Source organism: Siphateles boraxobius, unplaced genomic scaffold, assembly GCF_051911475.1.
Source record: "Siphateles boraxobius isolate OS27281-9 unplaced genomic scaffold, OSU_SipBor_1 22, whole genome shotgun sequence".
In the NCBI taxonomy this organism is placed as follows: domain Eukaryota; kingdom Metazoa; phylum Chordata; class Actinopteri; order Cypriniformes; family Leuciscidae; genus Siphateles; species Siphateles boraxobius.
The window spans coordinates 34,884,527-34,905,385 of NW_027508833.1; the positions used below are offsets into that span (position 1 = coordinate 34,884,527).

The following is a 20,859-nucleotide window of genomic DNA, read 5'->3' on the forward strand; positions in this document are numbered from 1 at the left end:
AAACTCATTTTGGGGGAACTATCCCTTTAATGTGCATCACTTAGAAACTGCAAGGTGAGCTTACCACTTTATGTCAGTAGGTGGTAGCAAAGTATATCTTAGGCCCACCATGTAAAACTTCCTTTTAATGTTTAATATAAATACCAAAGATTACATTTTCAAGTTTTCTATAGGATGTATAGGGGAATATTGGTTATTAAGTACAATATTATAGGATGCAAATATGTGTACCACAGAAGGTGAAAATGCATCTCACATGAACAAAACACTCTCAACTTAAATGTCAAAAAAATACTTCAGGGGCCTTTTATAAGGCCTGGTATTAATATACTTCTTGGGTGATTCTATTGCAAATGACTGGCTGAGACACATTACCGTTTACAAATGGTATTAACATGCATTTCCTGTGAGATCAGATTTCATCATGAGGACTTAAGGTCTCATTCATTTTAAGGTTTAAAGAAGGTGAAAATCCTAAAACATATTGATGTAACAAAGTCACACACAGTTAATGTCTTATTTAACATATTATATATAAATGTGGTCCAATATTTGTTGTACAGTTGAAGTAGTCTTAAAACTTAACATTTTCTCCACTTAGTGTCTGACGAAGAGTGAATTATAGTTGCTTGCAGTATACTGTATTATTAATAGCGTTTTTATTACTATAAAACTTTTACTGGAATAATGTGCGCAAACAGTGACACTAACACTAATCAAATCCACGTGGTGCACATTATTTTAAAACCAAACACAGTTTAGAAACACAGCATAGAAATGTTATTTCACTCATACATCTCTTGGCACAGAGCCTTTTCTCACTGCTTTTTTATTAGGGAAATGCGTCTTTCTGTCTCGAAATACACCAAGGAAATAAAACAACAATGTAGCACTCACTGGGAGAAATGTGCCACTAGAGATTACTATGACTGCCAAAACAGAAACACCCATGATCTGAAGCAAACATGCTCGAATGGATTCCAGAGGCAACTGCGCTTTGGGCTTAACGCATATCATGTCAAAACTCGTTGAGTTAAGGCGCATGTGAGAAAAAGTATTTTCCTAGCACACTGTCTGTAGAGAATAGTGAGCCATAATAATAAATAATATATTACTTCGGTGCCATTTAAATTGGTAATGAATTTCATTATAGTCTCATTATCTCAGCTCAGTGTGTGATGTTCCCTTTCTGCCTATAGTGTCAAACATAAAGCCCAATAACTGTGTAAAATAATGATGCCTTTCTCACAGTCGAATAACACTATAAACACAGGGTCGTTTGTATATAAAATGGATATTCTATCAGCAGTATCTGATATAAATGGTTGTATCGCTTATATTTATCAGGATCTGCTGGACCAACCACTCTTTGTAACCAAGATCATTGTTGCTTCTGAAACAAAAGAAACATTTCCACCATTATTAGCCAGTAAAAAGGGGACTTGCATGCCATTAAATAGCATAATAGTTTTTTCTTGTAACAAGTTGTAGTAAATTATAATGAATGCCCTTGAGAACAGTTCTCAGGAAATCTACATAATTTACTCTTGTGTGAATGTATGCTATGATTTTACTGAGTTTGCTTTTTTCAACACCTATTGAAAAAAACAAACAAAAAAGGATTTTGTAAAACATTAAAGTGACCCATGAAATCAAAATGAACAATTCTTGTTTTAATGGAATATTGTTGTATTTATTATAAATGATTTGTTTGTTCACATCATTTTTTTAATTAATTTGCCCTCTTAATCTTTAATAGAAGTAACTTTCCCTCCCTCTTGCAGCGACATCTCTTCTATTCTCTGATGACGTGTTTAATGGCGTGAGGGCGGGGCCACGTTTCACTCACATGAGATCACAGCAATAGCAAACCACCACCACCATCCAATACATTCCAAAATAAAGTCCAGGCCTAAATCTTTTCTTGTTCGACAAGCCGTTTCATTCGGATTTACTAATAGAAAATAAAAGACTATCACTATCCGAACACTTCCGTTTCATGCCGACTTTTGTTTGGACTATAAATGTTTGAAAACAACATAGCTAGATAAAAAGCTTAATTGTGTAATTGAACTTTTGACTCAAAACCATAAAGTTATTAATGGTTATAAACCACTATATTCCATTTTATTTGACAGTTAACTGTTAGGAACGTTTTGCATTGTATGCAGCAAATTATTGCAGCTAATAATTATGACAGCTACCGGGACACATGATTTTGGAAAAAAAAAAAACCAAATCATTTCCAATTTCGATATGGCGTTGGCTACAAACCCATGCAGTGTTAACGCGATGTGGTTTTGTTCTCCAGCACCACCCTCGGGTGAACAGCGCGCGCTCAACTCACTGTCAACACCTCAGATCACACGATGAAGCAGCTTCGATACACACACTAACGCAGGCTTTGCCTTCAACAGCACGAACACAACCGATACGATTGCATTTCTGCACAGAATTATTGCCTACATCTGATAGTGACAGGCGATTATTAAAATAGGCTACTAAAGCATGGATACCGTGTCTATTTCTAGAGAGCGTGATGATGCTGAAATCACAGATTCAGCCACGACAGAGAGACCTTCTCAGGAAGAAGCTCAAAGGTACGTGTATACTGTACGCTACTGTGGATATCAAGGATTATAAGGCTAATTGTCGGAGGAAATGTGCTTGTGAGCGAACGTAAGTCATTTAAAAGGTTGCTTTTGCAAATAATCAGAAATAATGAACGTGTCGCTTTTTAAGGTGTCTCTATCAGACCCACTTTGGCTTTTGTTTACAAGGGAAAATACAATTCTAGGCTAAAAAAAACGAGCAATAGGTTGAACGTACAAGGAGATCACGTGTAAATACTACTACTACTAAATACTATACTTTATTGGATTTGCGTTTATTTTATCCATAATCTGGCACGAGTCACGACAGCTGAGCTTGACGATACAGTTGATGTTTTTGGTCACAAAAGCCCATATTAATTATTTTTAGGTTAAAAACCATGCTAATGTATATTTGACTTACAATGCACATGCCATTCAAAAAGATAAAGATGAAAAATACGCTTTAAATTCTTGCAATGAATGACAAAATAATTTTATATAGATCTGCTACCAAATTGAACTTAAATAGGCTATATAATAAGCACATTCCTTGTGTCATTTTTTATTTTATTAAACATTATAACATAATCAAGACATTCCTGTTAGGCAGGACACTTTTTAGCTTTGTAACTTGATAAAAATAATGTTTGAATATTAAAATTAAGTGTATTTCTAAATGGTATGCCAAATGTATTCATCTAAACTTCATTAATTATAGCTTGAGAGGGACTGATGTGATATCAACTTCAAGTTAATTTTAATATTTTTTTACTGCAATGTTATGTAATTTGATGTAATGTTTTGAAGTGAGATAATGATCTTGACAGTCCTGATGTTTTTGTTCAGAGAATATTAGCACAGTTTCTTTTGATATATTTACATTCATATTTATTTATGTAAATGTAGATATATTTATTAGATTAATAATAATAAATGCATGTTTGCCCTAAATCAATGTTAATTTGCATTAAAACTATACATCCACTATTCAAAATGACATTTGAGAAATATTCCAATTCCTTTAATGAATGCCAAAAACAGGAGTGGGAATCTTTTCTTTATATCCTTTTTAGTCAGGCATGTTTCATTTGTCTGGAGTAATTCTAATAATGAACTACACGGGGATCTAGGACTCTAAATGGAGGTATTAGACGACTGACTCTGAAAATGTGAATCAAGGGGCTCCTTTGTTACTCTGAGATATTTTGCTTCAGCATAACTAGGTGTACATTCCCTGTTCTGCTAAAATCAACAATGATTAACTTTCATAATGAAATCTTTCTGTATATCAAAGTATGAGCAGATGGTGAGATGCGTTCTCCAGCTTTGGTGGAGAAGATCCAGTTGAAGCTGCAGTGACTCATGTTGGAGTATGACCCTCTCAGGAGAATCCTTGTCTATATATTCCAATGCGATCCACACACATAGGCCTCCCTTACCAGCGTTTGATTTGTTAATCAAAGGTTTTGTTCCATGTTATTATGTGTTGTTTATGTTACTTAAAACGGCTGCACACAATCCTACACACAAAAGCAAGTGCTTCATCTCCTAAAACTGTCACAAACAGCCTGGGAGATTTTATAGTCTGGTGGCAACGGCATTAATCTGAATCTTTCGGTAAATAATTACATTACTGAGATGACAATCAACCAACTTATGAATGATATTGTCACTCTTATCAACTTTCATTCAGCTTGCATGTGTTCCTAGAAAGTATGGTTTAGTAAAAAGGAAAGTTGATTATTAGATTTTACGATTAATAATTCAAATTCAGACCATTTAAAATCGATCTGATTATTAAAAATACGATTTTAGCCAATGTACAGCAGCTACTTTGCGTGCAAGAAGATGTGCCTATAAGCAGTGACACAGCATCAGTCCAATTATTTTTGATCTAGACTGAGTCACCATGTATCAGTGGCCTGAAGTAAATCTTGTGCAGTGTAAGTGTGCATTATACTGCATGATATTAGTTAGTGATTGTCAGCCAACACGGCTGATGTCCACTGAAATGCTGAGTGCATTTGTTCAATCAATTCAGTTTCTGTTACATTTCAGGCATTTATTCCAGATCATGACTCCTACCATGTAAGTTCCACAGAGTATTAAAAGCTTGAGAGAGATGGGAATATAAACTGAGCGATGTGTTTTGCTGAATATTTATATGCACATCATATGCTCATACGATTTGGTGCAAACAAATTAAGTATTTAGTAAATATTTATGCTTGCTCCAGTAAATATTTAAGCCGACTTTAGCTAAAGAGGGAATTTTATGAGCAAATTCGCTCTGGAAATTACAATCAAATCCATTAAGCTTAGTTTTCCCTATCCTTGAGGTTTTCAGAGCCATCCAAAGTGCAAGATTTCTAGTGTCTTTCCTTGTCTGCTGATGGACTGATTTCACCCTTACATTCTGACAGGCCACAACAATCACTTCCGAGTCCTGGCAATGCGGACCGCCAGACACGATGTACCAGCTGCAGAGCTGTCAAATCAAATTATGCCTGTGTTCCTTTTGATAGCCATCAGAACACCTGCAGCATAGGCGCAACCTAATCCCATGATCCTCATCAGATGCCTGCTTTTATGAGTCTTTTATTAACATATGTAGAAATTTGTAACGTTATTCACGCAGAATGCCTTGTAATGGGAATCTGCTAACAATAATAAGTGAGTTCACCACACATTACATTGCATTATCAAATTTCCTGATGCTATTTTTGCAGCTCTGTGTTTAGTAATTGATCCACAACAAAGATAGCCATGTTTTATTGCAGGCTACTCCAAAAGATGGAGTTAATGAAGATGAAACAGCTCCTAATACACAATGTGCCGAGAAACATTTTAAGCATTTAGGCCAACCAAGATGTTCAGCAATGGGAGAGAGAAAAGGCATGAGGGTTAAGAGACTAGGCTTTGTTTAATCATTATTCAGACACGTCTGGTTCAAAAGTCTTTTTATTTTCCTTGCACATGATTTATCCTGGTTGTTTATTTTGTCACTGGCTAAATGGGATCAGTCGTGCATTTAATAATCTGCCCAATTTAGTTTGCACATTTAAAGAAAACAAAAAGGCAGTTTATTTGTTCCTTGGACACATTTATAAACTTGAGCAGCAGTCATTTGTTTGTTCCAGTGTTTGCATTGCTTGTCTCCCTGGTAATACTAAGAGTCATATAGATCTGTGTAAAAACAAGCTTGTTAAAAGCAAATAACTTAAGACTTCATAGTTAGTAGTTGTTAATGTTTAAGAGTGTAGTTTAATGTTTTCTCACAGCAAACCTGCCACTTTATTTGAAATATGGTAAAGAGGGATACATAGAAACATGGTTCAATAAAGCTTATACTGTATACTTTAACATTTCAGCACCCCATAAAGAGCCATAATAAATGTTCATAATTAGTATTGTGAATATACTGACCGAAAAAAAAAAAATGAATAGGCCGACTGAATCTTAAGGTTTGGTTCTTCAAGGTGATCTACATTATTCAGCAGTGCATTTTAAGCAGTTGTCGCACTCCTATTTTTTTCTTAGCAGTTAAATTGCAAGTAGGCCTACCAGTGAGATTTTTTTAATCTAATCTGAACAGGCTTTTTATGTGGCTGGCAGGGTAAACTGAGGGAGTCCCTCCCACTTGGCCTAATTGGGCCTTCAAGCATTTCACTGATACATTTTCCAGACATTGCTTATCTAATATTTAGGGTAAGACACTCACTAACTAAAATAGTTGTCAGACACTCAGCTGTAAACATAAATGTTAGAGACACATTAAGTTAAGTACACTTAAGTTTTGTGGGACAACTAATTATTTTACATTACAAAATCTTTAAACATTCTATTTTTTGGTCAACATGATGATTTCAGGCTTTCAATGCGCATGATCTGCAAATATGCAAACATTTCTTTTTGTTCATGTCTGACGCCTGCAAACGATTAAATGTTCAACATCAAGTAATCAAGTTACCAAATTGAAGTGTGTATACAAACAAGTGAAATCAGCAGCAAAATATGATATTAAATGCAGTAAGCATAAACATATTGTGCTCTCAAAACAACAAGCCGTTTACAGTTGATTTGGCACTCAAACAACTACAATTAGTCAAACATAACCTAAATATGATTTTCATTTACAATTAATTAAATGGTTAATTTAATGACTGGATCAGTTAGTTCTTAGCCCATCAACTGTAGCATTCGGATCAGTCCATTTGTGAACCGGTTCATACATCATTGCGTCTCGTGAATTCCCCCCCCCAATATGTAGTAGAGTAAAAGTAAATAATTTCCCAAAACAACTTGCTCGACCAGATCATTGAATTAATGAGTCTGTAAGTTACAAGCTCGAGAAACTACAGCAATTGGATCAGCCAAATTGATGAATTATCAGATTGTTGAAACAACTGGTAGGCTACATTGAAAAGGTCCAGCACAGTAATAGAGTAAAAACATCTGATAATGGGATTCTTTTATTTGCAGTGAAATCCCTGAGGTTTCGCTGTGTCCTCCGGACAATGACAGCACAGAATCTCAGATGTGTCCGGTCAAGATAGAAGAGAACCAAGCAGACAGAGACAGTCCGTTCAAGTCAAACTCCTCTACTCAACTCCACCGCCAAGCATCACAGGGCTCTGGCTCTCATTCACCACAACACAAAAGATGCCCCTGCTGTGGCCACCAGCCTTCGAATGTAAAAAGCAATGTATGTCCAGGTCAAAAGAATGCTTACCATCAAGCAGACTTGCATTCAGCGAGTCCTGTTAAGACTGACCATAGCTGCAGTCCATCGCATCTGCCTTCGTGTCACAATAAAATGCAGTGCCATTGGCCTCATGGATCTCATGATGGCAGTAACCACAAGCCTGTACAGCGTCACATGGTGACAGTGAGGTCCAGACCCTTTTTCTATTATTAATACCATTCTAATGGACATACATCTTGTTGATTGTAAACATTTAAATATGTTATATCTCTATGTTTGTCTTTTTAGTAGGAATGATGGCCTGCATAGGATACCAAGGAGGTGAGATGCTTTTATAGCAACTGATGATAAAGATTTATTTGTTTATAATAACATCACATGAAATTCAGTATTAGGATTATTATTTAGAGTAATACAGTAGTGCACATTAACAAATTAGCCTTATGTTCAATATTAGATTTAAAGCAGTCGGGAAGAAGCATTTGCATTAGGCTAATGTAGTAATGTAATTCTAAAATGGAGGGTGGCAAATACCAGTAGTATGATGCAAGTTAATGTGCCATAAAGCAATTAGATTAAATTTGACCATTTGAACACCATTGATTTTTACAGCTATTCCCAGGTCATAGTTGAGTACCCGATGACTGTACTCGTTTCATGTACGCTAGTTCTGTTTGCCTGTTCCCTGGCTGGGATTTTGACTGGTCCTGTACTAGACTTTTCAGACCCTTTGTTGGTGAGTATTTCCATGTCTATAATATAGAAATAATGAAGTTTTAATGCTTCATGTTAATGCATCTGTTTGTACTAAAAACATAAAGGAATTCAATTGAACATACTAAAAGTGGTGTATAAAATAAGTAAAATATAAAAGAAATCATTGTAAGATAAAGTTTAAAACAAGCAATTTTAAAATTCACAGTTGCAACAGTTACAACTGATAGACATAAAGTTTGAAAATTACAAGAAATTTTTACATTAATGCCCAATTTCACAGACAAAGCTTAAGCCTAGTCCCAGACTAATATGCAAGTTCGACTGTTTACTGAAAGCAACTTGCACTGACATATCTAATTATGTCAGTACTAATTGTTTTGTCTCAAGATGCACAAAGTAATGTTTTTTGCTAAGGCACGTTTATAAAAGTGACTTAAATTACCTAATTTATCGAAGGCCTAATTTAATCCCCGTCTCTGAAACTAGGCCTAAGAGTTTATTTTCTGCTTGAATACATTTCTGAGAATAAACTGGCCAACGCTGGACTTTAGATCTTTAGAATTGTAAATTGGCCTCTCAAATGACTTCAATTCATTTTTATAATGACTTCAAAGAGTTTCTGCTTACCTCTCATGTGTCTTTGATCGGATCTCACAGGGATTTGAACCTCGTGGAACAGACATCAGTATCCGTCAAGCAACCTGGATGAGGTTACAGCAAAACACAGGGCCTGGAAAATCTTTGTCCCCAGTTCCATGGCAACTCACAGAAAGAACTACAGCAGGGTATTTCTTGGCGATCGTATTATGCTAAACAGACTTAAATTTCTATTACTGATATTTTCACTAAATCAGACTTTCTTTTAATACTAAATTATTGTATGTTATGTTTATATTGAAAAAAATATTTTGTCTTGCAGAGAGGACACAATTAGATCTGAACCTCAGTTAAGAGAACGATCAAGGAGAATGTTGCACAGAGATTATGCTGAGCACAACTATTTTTGTAATGCCCCAGGTGAGATTTTTTTTTCCAGGTATTTTCTAACCTGATAAATCAGTAAATGGAGCACAGCATGTTTTATGTGATGTCTTTTCTGTCACCTAATCTGTGGTTCTGTAGGAGAACGCTACGCTCAGCTGGTCTTCCGCTCTGGAAACTCTGCCAGTCTCTGGAGTCTAAAGGCAATTTACTCCATGTGCCAGATGGAACAGACACAGGTAAACCAAGGTCTATATTTTTCCAAAAGGATAATATTTTCAAGTTCTCAAGAAGAAATTAAATGCATTTTTTTTGTTGGATATATGATAGAATCTATTCAGTGTGTGTTAGTAATCAGATTCATATATATTACAGGATTGAATCATTAATGATAATTTGTAATCATAGGTACTTCTATAGGTAGTTTGGTTCTGAATAAGAAACTGTACAAATACATTTTCAATTTAAATATAAAAGATTCGTAAATATTTTTTGGTCAAAGTCTATATTATTTTAGCATATATACATGCCAATGGTATGTACAAATACCTACAAAATATGATAAGATTGAACATGAAACTGAAAGCAATACAACTTTTTTTATATATTTGCAATCTTTATGCTGCGAAATGCAAGTAATTTTTTTCATTATCATTTTAGATCCGTTCAGGGATACAATTTGATCAAATCTGCCAGGTCAGATCAGAGTTGTACGGCTCCACATTGGAAAATGAGTGCTGTCCAAGTTGGTCTCTGGGAAACTACTTGGCTCTTCTCAACAACGTTTCTTCCTGCTTTAGTCTGACTCAACAGCATGTTTCTGAAAGCCTTGGTCTGCTCAGATTCTGTGCCCCTTACTACCATGACAAAAGCCTGGTTGCATCATGTACTGAGAGGAGTAAATTTGGCCAATGTGCATCTGTCCCACACCGCTGTAAACTGTCAAGCATCTTCCAGATTCTTCATTACCTTGTGGACAAGGACTTCCTGGGACCACAGACTGTTGAATACAAGGTCCCGTCTCTAAAATATAGCGTAGTATTTCTACCAGTGGAGAAAGGTGATCCATTGATGAAAATTTATTTGGACCATCTAGAGGGTCGTGAGCTCACCTACAACACCACCACCATAACAGGAATGGATTTGGGAATTAAAAAGAAACTTTTCAAGTATTATTTGGCACGGGACTCTGTCTATCCTGTTCTTGCAGCTCTTGCACTTTTGTTCACAATGGGAATATATCTCAAATCACCATTTATAGCAGTGATGTCACTGGTCTCTGTCCTTTTATCACTTTCCACCTCTTATTTTTTCTACAAAGTCGCATTTCGCTTGACATTTTTTCCACTCCTCAATCTTGCATCAGTCCTTGTCCTTTTGGGAAGTTGCCTAAATCAAGCCCTGACTTTTGTTGATTTCTGGAAACTACAGCTAAGCCACAACCCTCCAGCTGTCCCTGAGAAGAGAATGAACCGGGTTTTACAGGAAATAGGATACTTAATATTAGTGTCAGGTCTGACATCTAGCATCACGTTTTACTCAGGCTACATAAGTAGCATCACTGCCGTGAGATGCTTTGCTGTGTATCTTGGCAGTGCTTCATTAATAAACACATTATTTGCTCTTGTTTGGCTTCCTTGCACCCTCATTTTGCAGGAACGCTATGCTGAGCTGTCTTCAAACCCTGTTGCAAAGGCAGCGTGGAAGCCGTGCTGCTCAAAAAATACAGGTGGATTCTGGGAGACAAGTTCAAGAAAGCGCTGTCTGTTTACCTTGAGACAGAAGCTTCGGACCTTATGCCGAGGGTTTTCGGACACATCGAACCTGCTTTTTTTAAAGATCCTGCCTTGTGGAGTAGTGAAATTTCGATACATATGGATCTGTTGGTTTGCAGTTCTCGCAGTCGGTGGAACCTACATATCATGCGTAGACCCTGGGATGAAACTGCCAACTTCAAACAGCAAGACAACTCAGCTGTTCCGTTCCAGCCATCCCTTTGAGAGATACGATGCTGAATATCGTCATCAGTTCATGTTTGAGCGAATGAAACAGGGAGAAGATGAACCCATGACGCTGACTCTAATTTGGGGCATCGTTCCATCAGACGATGGTGACCACTTTGATCCAAAAAGTAATGGATCTTTAGCTCTTGATCCAGCGTTCAATATGACCAGTCCCCAAGCCCAACTGTGGCTCCGGGATCTGTGTGGAAAAATTCAAAACCAGAGCTTCTATAATACATTATCAGCTGACCAAGAAACCGCAGAAGATAATTTGTGTTTTGTCGAACGTTTGATTCACTGGGTTTCTATACGGCGCTGTTCAGAAAGCGAGGATGCATTTAGCTTTTGCTGTAATAATATTCCCTTTCCGTACCCACCAAGTGTTTTCGAGCAGTGCCTTAGCATGATGGTGGCAGAACAGTATGCAGAGGGGCACTTAACCAGTGGTGGAGGCCTGAGGTTTGACTCGGAGGGTCGAATTACTGCCCTTGTAGTAATATTCAAGACTGTACAACTTTACAGCTTTAACTTCGGCAGAATGTCACAGTTCTATCAAGAGATCTTATCATGGTTTAATGGGCAAATCTCCAAGGCCCCAGTGGGACTGCAGAAAGGATGGTTTGTAAGCCAGCTGGGCTTATATGACTTCCAGCACTGCTTGAGTTCAGAGACATTGGAGGTGGCAGGCTTTTCGGTAGCTCTCACATTTGCACTGTTCTTACTGACGACGTGGAATATTCCATTAAGTGTGTATGTGTCCATTGCTGTGGGAGGAAGCGTGTTTGCTACTGTTGGTCTCCTTGTGCTTTTGGAATGGCAGTTAAATGGTGTGGAAGCACTCTTTATTTCAGCAGCTGCAGGTCTTTCTGTTGACTTTGTGGCCAATTACTGCATTTCATACAGCCTGGCGCCACACAGTGACAGACTGGGCAGGGTTGCACATTCTCTGAAGCGAATGGGTTACCCGGTAGCTACAGGTGCTGGGGCATATTTTTGCGTGGGTATTATTATGTTACCCGCAACTGCATTGCTTTTCAGGAAGCTTGGGATCTTCCTCCTGCTTGTGAAGTGTGTTGCATGTGGCTTCGCCACTTTCTTCTTCCAGTCGTTGTGTTGCTTCTTCGGCCCGCAAAAGAACTGCGGGAGCATAACCCTACCCTGCTTTACAAAGCAAGCCACTGAAAATATACTGTCGTCCTGTTCGGCTACAGAACAAGGGACCACCAATCCTGCAGCTAATGGGGCATTTGGCTGTGGCACGGGTTCTCGGGTTCGAAGAAGTTTTAATAAAGAAAGCGAAGGCTTTCTTTGCCCCAACCAGCAGCACAATAGAAAGCGCCAACCGATCGGAGGACGGGAGCCAGAACAGTACGAGCTGCAGCCACTTGCTTGCCAATTGAGCGACAGCTTCGAGAATAGCACTTGCACTAGCAAGCTGTCCAACAGACCTTCTGTCCTTTCCGACGATATTCAGTTCTGTGGCCTTAGTCCAAGGCAAGATTCTGATCGAGTCAACATTGAGGCTGACAGCGCAGACATGTGTAGCAGGCACCTTAAGGGTTGCAACCCACCTCCAGCACTCCAGACCTCATCCCCGTACAAAGAGAATACATTGCGTCCTGTAGTTGCTCCTCCACAAGATGCAATTAAGGAGAAGGTTTTGTGCAAGAAATGCCGAGGCCAGACGAGAGGTAGGCTCCAACTTTGGAATGTCTCTTTATCGTCTTCCTCAAGCATGGAAGAAATCATGATCACTCAGACTACAGACACTGTCAATGAAAGGTCACTCTCAATAGATGAAGCCACTAGCTGTCATCTACACAAACGGCTTTTGTCATGTCAGTCTCAGAGTTCTATGGAGGGACTCGAAGACTCCAACGAGACCTGCTTAAGTGAAGTAGAACCTGCTATCTTAGTCTCTCAAGCTGTTAAAATAGAGGAAGTGTTACAACCTGGCCACCTTAATGGCAAGAGAGACACTTTACGTCTGTCCTTGAAGGAGACTGTATATGACCTTGCCTCCCCGGGGTCTGGTAGGGTGAGGACCACACAAAGTGAGGTGCCAGTTATATTGCCCAACAGCAAACCTGACATGCCCGATGTCTGGATAAAAAGGGAAGGAAAAGGTGAAGGTGGCAGCTGATCAATATTGTCAACACACTGAGCAAATCTAAACAACCACAGCATGGCCAGTACTTTATATGGTGGGCTGAACTTTTGTACTCAGGAGCAATTACATTTCGGAATCTGTCTGAAAGAGAACTAGACAATGTTTTGCTAACATCAATTAATTGTTTCAAAGTATACACAGTGCATACAAAATTTCAAGAGGAGACTGTTTTTTTAGCATGATTCCTTGCATGTCATGTAAATGTACACTGAATGTGCACCCACAATAGCCTTTGAAAAAGCCTCTTCAGGGGCCTTGAACTGCAAACTAACAAACACTTAAAGAACAATTGTGCCTGATCTTTTACACAACCAAGCCATGAACTTTTCAACTAATTTCCATAATTGTAAGGTCACAATCATTATCAATTTCTTTACTGTTATTTAGAATCAACAACCAATTAAGTTCTTCAAATAATTTTAAATTTTTATACACAAATTATCAAGCACTGAAAAGTGAAAACCAACTATACAGTAATTTTACGCTAGGAAAACTTGGCATAAATGTGCTTGCTACTGTGGCTATAACTGTTTTACCCATGAATACCTTTTATTGCATGTTATGATAAATATGTTCAAACCTATTTTTGTTATTGCATAGCCATAAAAGTACCTCTTTTAAAAAAGACAATGACTGCCCATTAGAATATAGGCCAATTACAACTGTGTGCTTTAGTTAAAAGGCTTCAGTGTGTGGACAAGTTTCACTAATGCCCCAGATTTATAAATTCCTGCAATATGACATTTGAACTCTATACAAGACTGTAAGTCCTCAGTATGTATTTCAAAGATATGCATTAATCAGAATGCAAAAGGTTGTATGTAAAAAGTGGTGTTTTGTGATGTGCACAAAATTTCAATTATAAAACTGGAATCAAAGGTCAGTTAAACATGTAACACTGAGAAAAAATAATTTGCAAGAAAGAACATCTCTTTTTTATACTTTTGATTTAATGTTACTTTGTTAAGGCCAGCGGATGTGCCCTTGAAATTATCAAAGCATCTTAAAATAGAAAGTGCCAAAATTTAAGAATGAATTGTGCCAAAAGTTGTTCTCCCCCCTGTGGAATTACTGTTGTTGATAGCCTGTGTATAATCAGATTTGAAGTTGTCAAAAGATAAACTATGATGAAGAATTTCAATAAAAAATTGAAATATTTTTAATTGAGGTTACACTGCAATCTATCTCTGACTTTGTGGGGTGGTTATCAGGTCTCAACAGGTTGAAACTGAACTTCATAAGATGCAATTAAAATTTTTAATTTCTATGCATAACATGGCATTTTGCATGAGGCATTTTAATTAAAATGACTCACCTGTAGGGTGAGAAGGAACTTCAAATTGTACACACACACACACACACATATATATAAAAAGATATATATATATATATATATATATATATATATATATATATATATATATATATATATATATATAAATAATTCATTTGCATTCCCACAAAAAAGGTCTGTTTTATTGCTGTATGTTAATGTCAGATGAAATTTTGTCCTTATCATATAAGGAATTGAAAAAACAAAAAAACAGACAAAACACAAAATGCACTGCAGTACAGACTAATAAATTCATCAATTTAAATTAAGAGAAATTAAGTAATTTTTAATTCACAATTACTGAATTCAGTAATTGAAGTGTGTTTAAAAAAAAGAACATTCTTGTAAACTCGTGCACAGTAGTATCTGGTAACAAATGTTTCATGAATACATCTGATTTGAGTTTAATCCTGAAGCCAGTCTTCTTTGGCCCAGCTAGGCAGTCGGGTTGAGTATTCAAAGTCAGCTCCTTTGTAGCGTAATGCATGTAGATACATTATCAAATCCTTCTCTTTTGGGTCAGGGCGCACAATTTTACACTCGCCACATAAATGATCTCTGACCAAAGAATACGATTTTGCAGTTCTGGGGGCTTCATCTGAGATCGAATTCTTTTCTTTTTGAGCACCATTAATCTCGCCCTCAGACTCGACTGCAGATATGCCTTCTGCCTTCACTTCACCCAGAGGCACATTAAAGGAACTATCACCACATGCACCACCACTTGACTCAAGTACCGTTATCTGATCATGGTGTTCTTGAGCACCAACCCTACATTCTGTCTTCGGCCCTTGTTTTCCTGAGACCTCTTCATCAGGCAAATCCAACAAGTGCAGACTCTCCTTTGAACGATGTTCTTCTATAAGAGCTTCTAGAAGCTCCTCATTACTCATACCTACCAGCCCTCCTTTGGCTCTATTAGGACCCCATGCAGAAGACCCATATATGGGATCGTTGAGGATTGGGAAGCCGAGGAACTGAAGATGAACTCGAATCTGGTGAGTACGTCCTGTGAGAGGCAGACAGCGGACCACACTAGAGCGTCCGTTATAGCTCAGTCTCTGGAAGACTGTGCGGGATTCTTTGCCTTTTGGATCCACTCTGCAAAGGCCCACCCGGAAGGACACTACCAGGATGGGTTCCTCACACACCACCTCACCATCTGGAAACTCCCCCTCCACACGGCACACATATTCCTTTTCTAACTGAAACAGAACAAAAGCATGGTTAAAGCTCAATGCTTCAAAGTTTAAAAACACTTCCCACAGATATCAATAACATTTTAATTAATTTGACAAAAAAAATGTCTTGAGTACCTCTTCTCCCAACCACTAGCATATGGAAATAACTTTTACTGTCCCTTCTGATCATGCTGAAGAAGTGATCTTCTGTATTTTTGTCTAAAAAAAATCTAAATCAAGGTACATTAGAAACATTACAAGTGGTCTTTTTTTCCCTGAGTGATACAATAAGCTGTTATCGATTAAAACAAGAACAAATATCTGCCAATGGTTTCAGAAAAAACAACTTAATTCAAAGGGAAAACAAGATTTCATACACCATTGACATTTGTTTTTATTTTAAGCATAACATTTTTTTTTTTTTTTTTAAACAAGATTTCATATAACTTTGCATCAAGTAAATGTATTTTAATTTAAGGATGTTTAGATATTTGAATGGGAAAACAAAACAAACAAAAAATACTGAGGAAGATATTCCTCTTTTGCAATGCATGCAACATTAATGCCACTTAATGAATTTTAGATTTTTTTGTTCCGATTTAAGACCTTTTTAAGGCCTTCATTTGTTGAAGGGTGAATTAAAACCTGCAGCAAAATATTGTATATTCTTGTTCTGATATGAATAAGATTGTTTAAAAACATAAGTACAATTTAAATGTGATGAAATGTCCTCTCAAACGAATTTGCACAGCTACAATTTTAAAGCATAGTTTATGCAAGGTTCCCACACCTTATTTCTTTATAGTATTCCAGTCGTATAACGTTATAGGATAACGTTTTTTTTTTTTCTTTTGAGAGGCTGCATAAAAATGTTATTCTTATTCATAATTTTATTAGTTACAAGTTACACTAAGGATAAAACAATTTTACAAGATAGTGGCCACATTCCCAATTAACTAAATTAAAACGAGGGAACAAATTAATAAAACAGTAATTGGAAGCAGATTATTCATTTGTAGCCACATTATCCATATTTTTTTGTGGATATCATGTTTTATAGCTGAGCAGCACACTTAGAAAAAAGAAAAAAAAAACTGTACTAAAAATAGACACTTTCCATGACATTTCCAGGCCTGGGAATCAAAAAAAAGAAGAAAAAAAAGAGCCATGATATTTCCAAGTTGTCCATGATTGTGGGAACCATGTTTATACCAATTTAAATGAATGCTCTTGGTTAAGCACTACTTATTGACAGCATTAAAATCTATTGATCCTCATCAGAATGTTGACAATTAAATGCTCATAATTGAAGTTTGTAAGGAAGAGTTGACAAACTGACATAAATAGTCATTTGAAACTGTTTAATTCATGTTAAGAATGTTACTTAAAATATAAAAATAACAATAATAATTGCAATTTTGACCAAGTTTTAAATTTAATAATAAAAAAATAATAATTGGGTAATTGCTTTTCTTAATCCATTAGCCAACTCCTCCTCTATCCATTTGTCAATCAATCAAGCAAAAAAAAAAAAGGAGGCACGTGGGAGCAACCAATAAACTTTAAACCAAAATTATGTGTACTAAGACATTGCCCTTTGAAGCACAATGAAAGTAAAGACAAATGTCACTGGAGATTTTATTGCCCAAATTCATAGTTTACATAAACAATATTTAAATAAACTACATAAATACAATGTTACTGGAGATTGTATTGCCCAAATTCATAGTTTACATAAAAAATATTTAAATAAACTACATAAATACATCGACTGTATAAAACACGTCTGCAAGGTTATACCAGTGTTGTGAGAACCATATTACAACTTTAATGTACGCTTTTTGCTAGTAGTCACATGCCATGTTTTATGGAGGATGTTTTAAAATTCATTAGAGTTAATTGGTTCCTCTCAAACTGTCCAACGGAACATGTCCAACTGTCCAATAAAATGTTTGACTTGATTGGAAAAAGGATAAAGCAAAGCAATTTGTAAATGTTTTATAAATGCAATCATTACTTGTTACATTCAACTAAACGAGGCCAATATTTTTAAAGATGAATTAAACAAACATGTTTAAATATGTGTATTTATTTGTTACATTGAAAAATGATTAACTTACATTTTTTTATTTTTGAATTAAAGGTGCATTGTGTAATATTTCTGAGGATCTATTGACAGAAATGCAATATAAGATCCATAACTGTTTTCAGTGGTGTATAAAGACCTTGCATAATGAACCGTTATGTTTTTATTACCTTAGAATGAGACATTTTATCTCCATAACCGCGGGCACCCCCTTCTATGGAGGTCGACATATAGTGTCGTCATGTTTCTACCGTAGCCGACAGCGAACACACAGCGCTAGGGCTGTTGCGATAACCGCAATATTGTAGTACCGAGCTACTGACAGGCCAGCCGCAGAGCAATGCAAGTAACCGCAGCAACCGCAAACCGCGTTTTCTTTTTTCATAAGGCCACCCTTCGTAGTTCGTACCATGTGTATTGAATGTTACATAAGTTAATAATCATAACAAGACTGTTTATCATGGTGATTTGTACAGAGGCTTTGTGGATTTGGACTTAAGCCTAAACAGACAGTGAATGAGATCGACTGAGCGCGTGCGATTACCTGCGTGCGTCTCTTTGAAGTCAAGTATATTCGTGAAAAATTTGCCGTTTCCAAGGAAAGCGAAATATTTGTCGTATCATCCTTTTAACGGGTGGTATTTACCATGAATGGCGTCAGCGCTGGTCAGCATTACACAGCGTGAGGAAGCCGTGGGGCGGGAAAGCAGCGAGTCACGCATTGAATCAATGCCATTGGTCTCTATTAAGTGAAGCATTGCTTCAGCTTTGCCCAAAAGTGAAGCATTGCTGGCCAGCTGAGCCTTTAAAAGTGGAGCTCAAAGTTGAAAAATAATTAACACCTTGTTTCATTACATCTATCATTTAAGGAATGAGCTTTTTGAACGTTTTCGTTGAATGAACGGTTTAATGACTCACTCGACAGTCCGTTGGCGTAACAATGTAACTGCGCGCTGAGTGACAGTCTTTCAATGCGCAGAGACGCTGTTTAGTTCGGTTACATTGTTTTTGTGAATGCTGACCATATCATAACACGTATTTATATAACAACAAATAAATAGAAATAAATAAATGGCGGTAATACCGCATATCGCTCTATTGAGCCACTCAAAATTACCGCAAGGGAAATTCCTTCACCGCGACAGCCCTACACAGCGCTACAGAGCGTGTTTCGTCACTACCTTGAAAAAGAAGTTTTCAGTGGAGTATTATAAAGACCTTACTTAATGATCCGTAATATTTGTATTACCTTAGAATGAGCATTTTCTATCTAAATACACCGCGGGTTCCCTTACATTGAAATGCGCCAACATGTTTCTACAGTAGCCCTAAACGGACAAACGCGTTTCGTTACTATGTTGCTCTTCGTGCAAGGAAGCAAGCTTAGTTCAGCGAATAAAACACTGACAGAATGATGAACAAGTAACAATAATATTTGCAATAACATATAGTTTTACTGAATAATTAAGTAAACATAATTTCTTAATTTATCCTTGCAAAGAAACTTCATTGCTGAACTGGCTACTCTCTGTTGTCTCAGACGATGACATATTTTCCTGTCGGGCACCGTAACTTTTGTTGATTGAAATTCGTAACCTCACCACTAGATGCCGCTAAAAATCACACACTGCACCTTTAAAACATCAATAAATGTGTGATCCTAGTATTATATAAGTCTGTGCTTCCCATTAAGTAGATTTTGACCAATTTTCCAAAGCTCAGGAATGAGTCAAAGTAATTTTCTGTGATGACAGAGCTTAACTTTTACTTAACCTACGATTCCTTTAGAAAATGTGAAGGGGGTAACAAACAGAATGCAGACATTTCAAGACTGTAAACCAAGTAGGCGTCATTCAGGGAGTTTGTCTTACCTGTCTCTCACGAACCATTTCGTCCAGTTTTTGGGAGACCTCGAGTGTACGAGCAAACAGCAGCACACCTGAGGTGAGGCGGTCCAGTCGATGTACTGTGTGAAGGCCACTAAGACCTTTCTCCTTCCCCAGAATGAAGATGACAGTATTGTGACGGTAGCGCCCACAGGGATGCACAGGAAGCGAGCCAGGTTTATCCACCACCACTACTTCACCATCATCCACCAGAACCTCCATGGGCTGCCCGCTCACGGGGGGCTCGTGACGATGCACTGTGTTTCTCAAAAAGTCATTGTTCTAGACGAGCAAAAGAGATACAAAACAATTAAACAGGACCACATACACAGAGACAGTAGGCGAGCATTGTCATGTGATCTCTTACCTTTAGTGTTATATTCAGGTCATCCACAGGCGTTTCATTCAATTTAATCCTCCCCTCTTTGACAGCCTCATTGTAGTAGTCCAAAGACTCCGTGCGAAATTCACTCTTGAAAACGTCCAGTAGAGTTTTACCAACCCAACGTCCCTTACAGTAAGTCTTAAAATCAAAATAATAAGGATGCACTTTGCGAAGACCGCCTTCAAAATAGTAGGAGGTTTCCGCAAAATGTTCTTGGCTGAAACTCACACCCGGGTTTCTTTTCTGTGGAGGAGGCACGTACCGCTCTCCGGGACGCAGCTGTTTTCCGCCCCTCTTTCGCTTCTTACCGCGGCCTCGTCTTGCTGCCTGATCCGTCTCCTCATGTTTACGTTTACCGCAGTTTATTCTAACCGTGCTGTCCGTGTCACAGCTGTCTTCTTCCATGGTGGCCCCTTTAGTCTCCATGTCGTTTAACTGTGTGCAGCGCTGTTGTTTTGAGAAATTAAAGGAGACTTGTGCACTATTTCTCCTGGCATTTAACGCTGTTCGTTGAGATCCCAAAGTTTTAACACTCTCGTTTTTGTTCCGATACAAGTGTCTCAGGAAATTGTTTTCTCTTTTTACAAAGCAAAGTAATGAACTGAAACCTGCTACCTTCCCCTTCACACACGTGAGCCATGCCATCCAGCGGTTCAATGACAATGTTATTTCCGTCTTGGGTTGATGACATCACTGTGACGTCAGGTGAAATATTATTCCGAACTAATTTTGACTGAAAAATTGATTGCTTCTTTATTTAATGACAATGGTCATAGCTTATTTCATATCTCTTCACACAATTATTTTTAATGCAATGCT

The 20,859-nt window shown here is 37.4% G+C and overlaps 2 protein-coding genes across 3 annotated transcripts; one reads left to right on the forward strand and one right to left on the reverse strand.

The window, feature by feature from the left end:
- The first annotated feature begins 2,325 nt into the window (after positions 1–2,325).
- Positions 2,326–14,341, forward strand: disp2 (dispatched RND transporter family member 2). 2 transcript variants are annotated; one of them, XM_077239885.1, is made up of 8 exons: positions 2,326–2,600; positions 7,076–7,486; positions 7,587–7,619; positions 7,911–8,034; positions 8,673–8,800; positions 8,935–9,032; positions 9,138–9,235; positions 9,657–14,341. In XM_077239885.1, exons 1-8 carry the CDS (start codon positions 2,509–2,511, stop codon positions 13,140–13,142), a joined length of 4,470 nt encoding a protein of 1,489 aa, XP_077096000.1. In that variant the 5' UTR covers positions 2,326–2,508; the 3' UTR covers positions 13,143–14,341. The 2 variants fall into 2 exon arrangements, with proteins under 2 accessions (XP_077096000.1, XP_077096001.1); XM_077239886.1 differs by having other exon boundaries at positions 2,360–2,600; positions 7,590–7,619.
- A 282-nt stretch (positions 14,342–14,623) lies between these two features.
- rpusd2 (RNA pseudouridine synthase domain containing 2) lies at positions 14,624–20,764 on the reverse strand. The gene is made up of 3 exons (XM_077239887.1): positions 20,023–20,764; positions 19,641–19,937; positions 14,624–15,707 (listed from the first exon to the last, which is right to left on the reverse strand). The coding sequence occupies exons 1-3, from the start codon at positions 20,683–20,685 to the stop codon at positions 14,907–14,909; spliced, it is 1,761 nt and encodes a 586-aa protein (XP_077096002.1). The 5' UTR covers positions 20,686–20,764; the 3' UTR covers positions 14,624–14,906.
- Between the last annotated feature and the right edge of the window lie 95 nt (positions 20,765–20,859).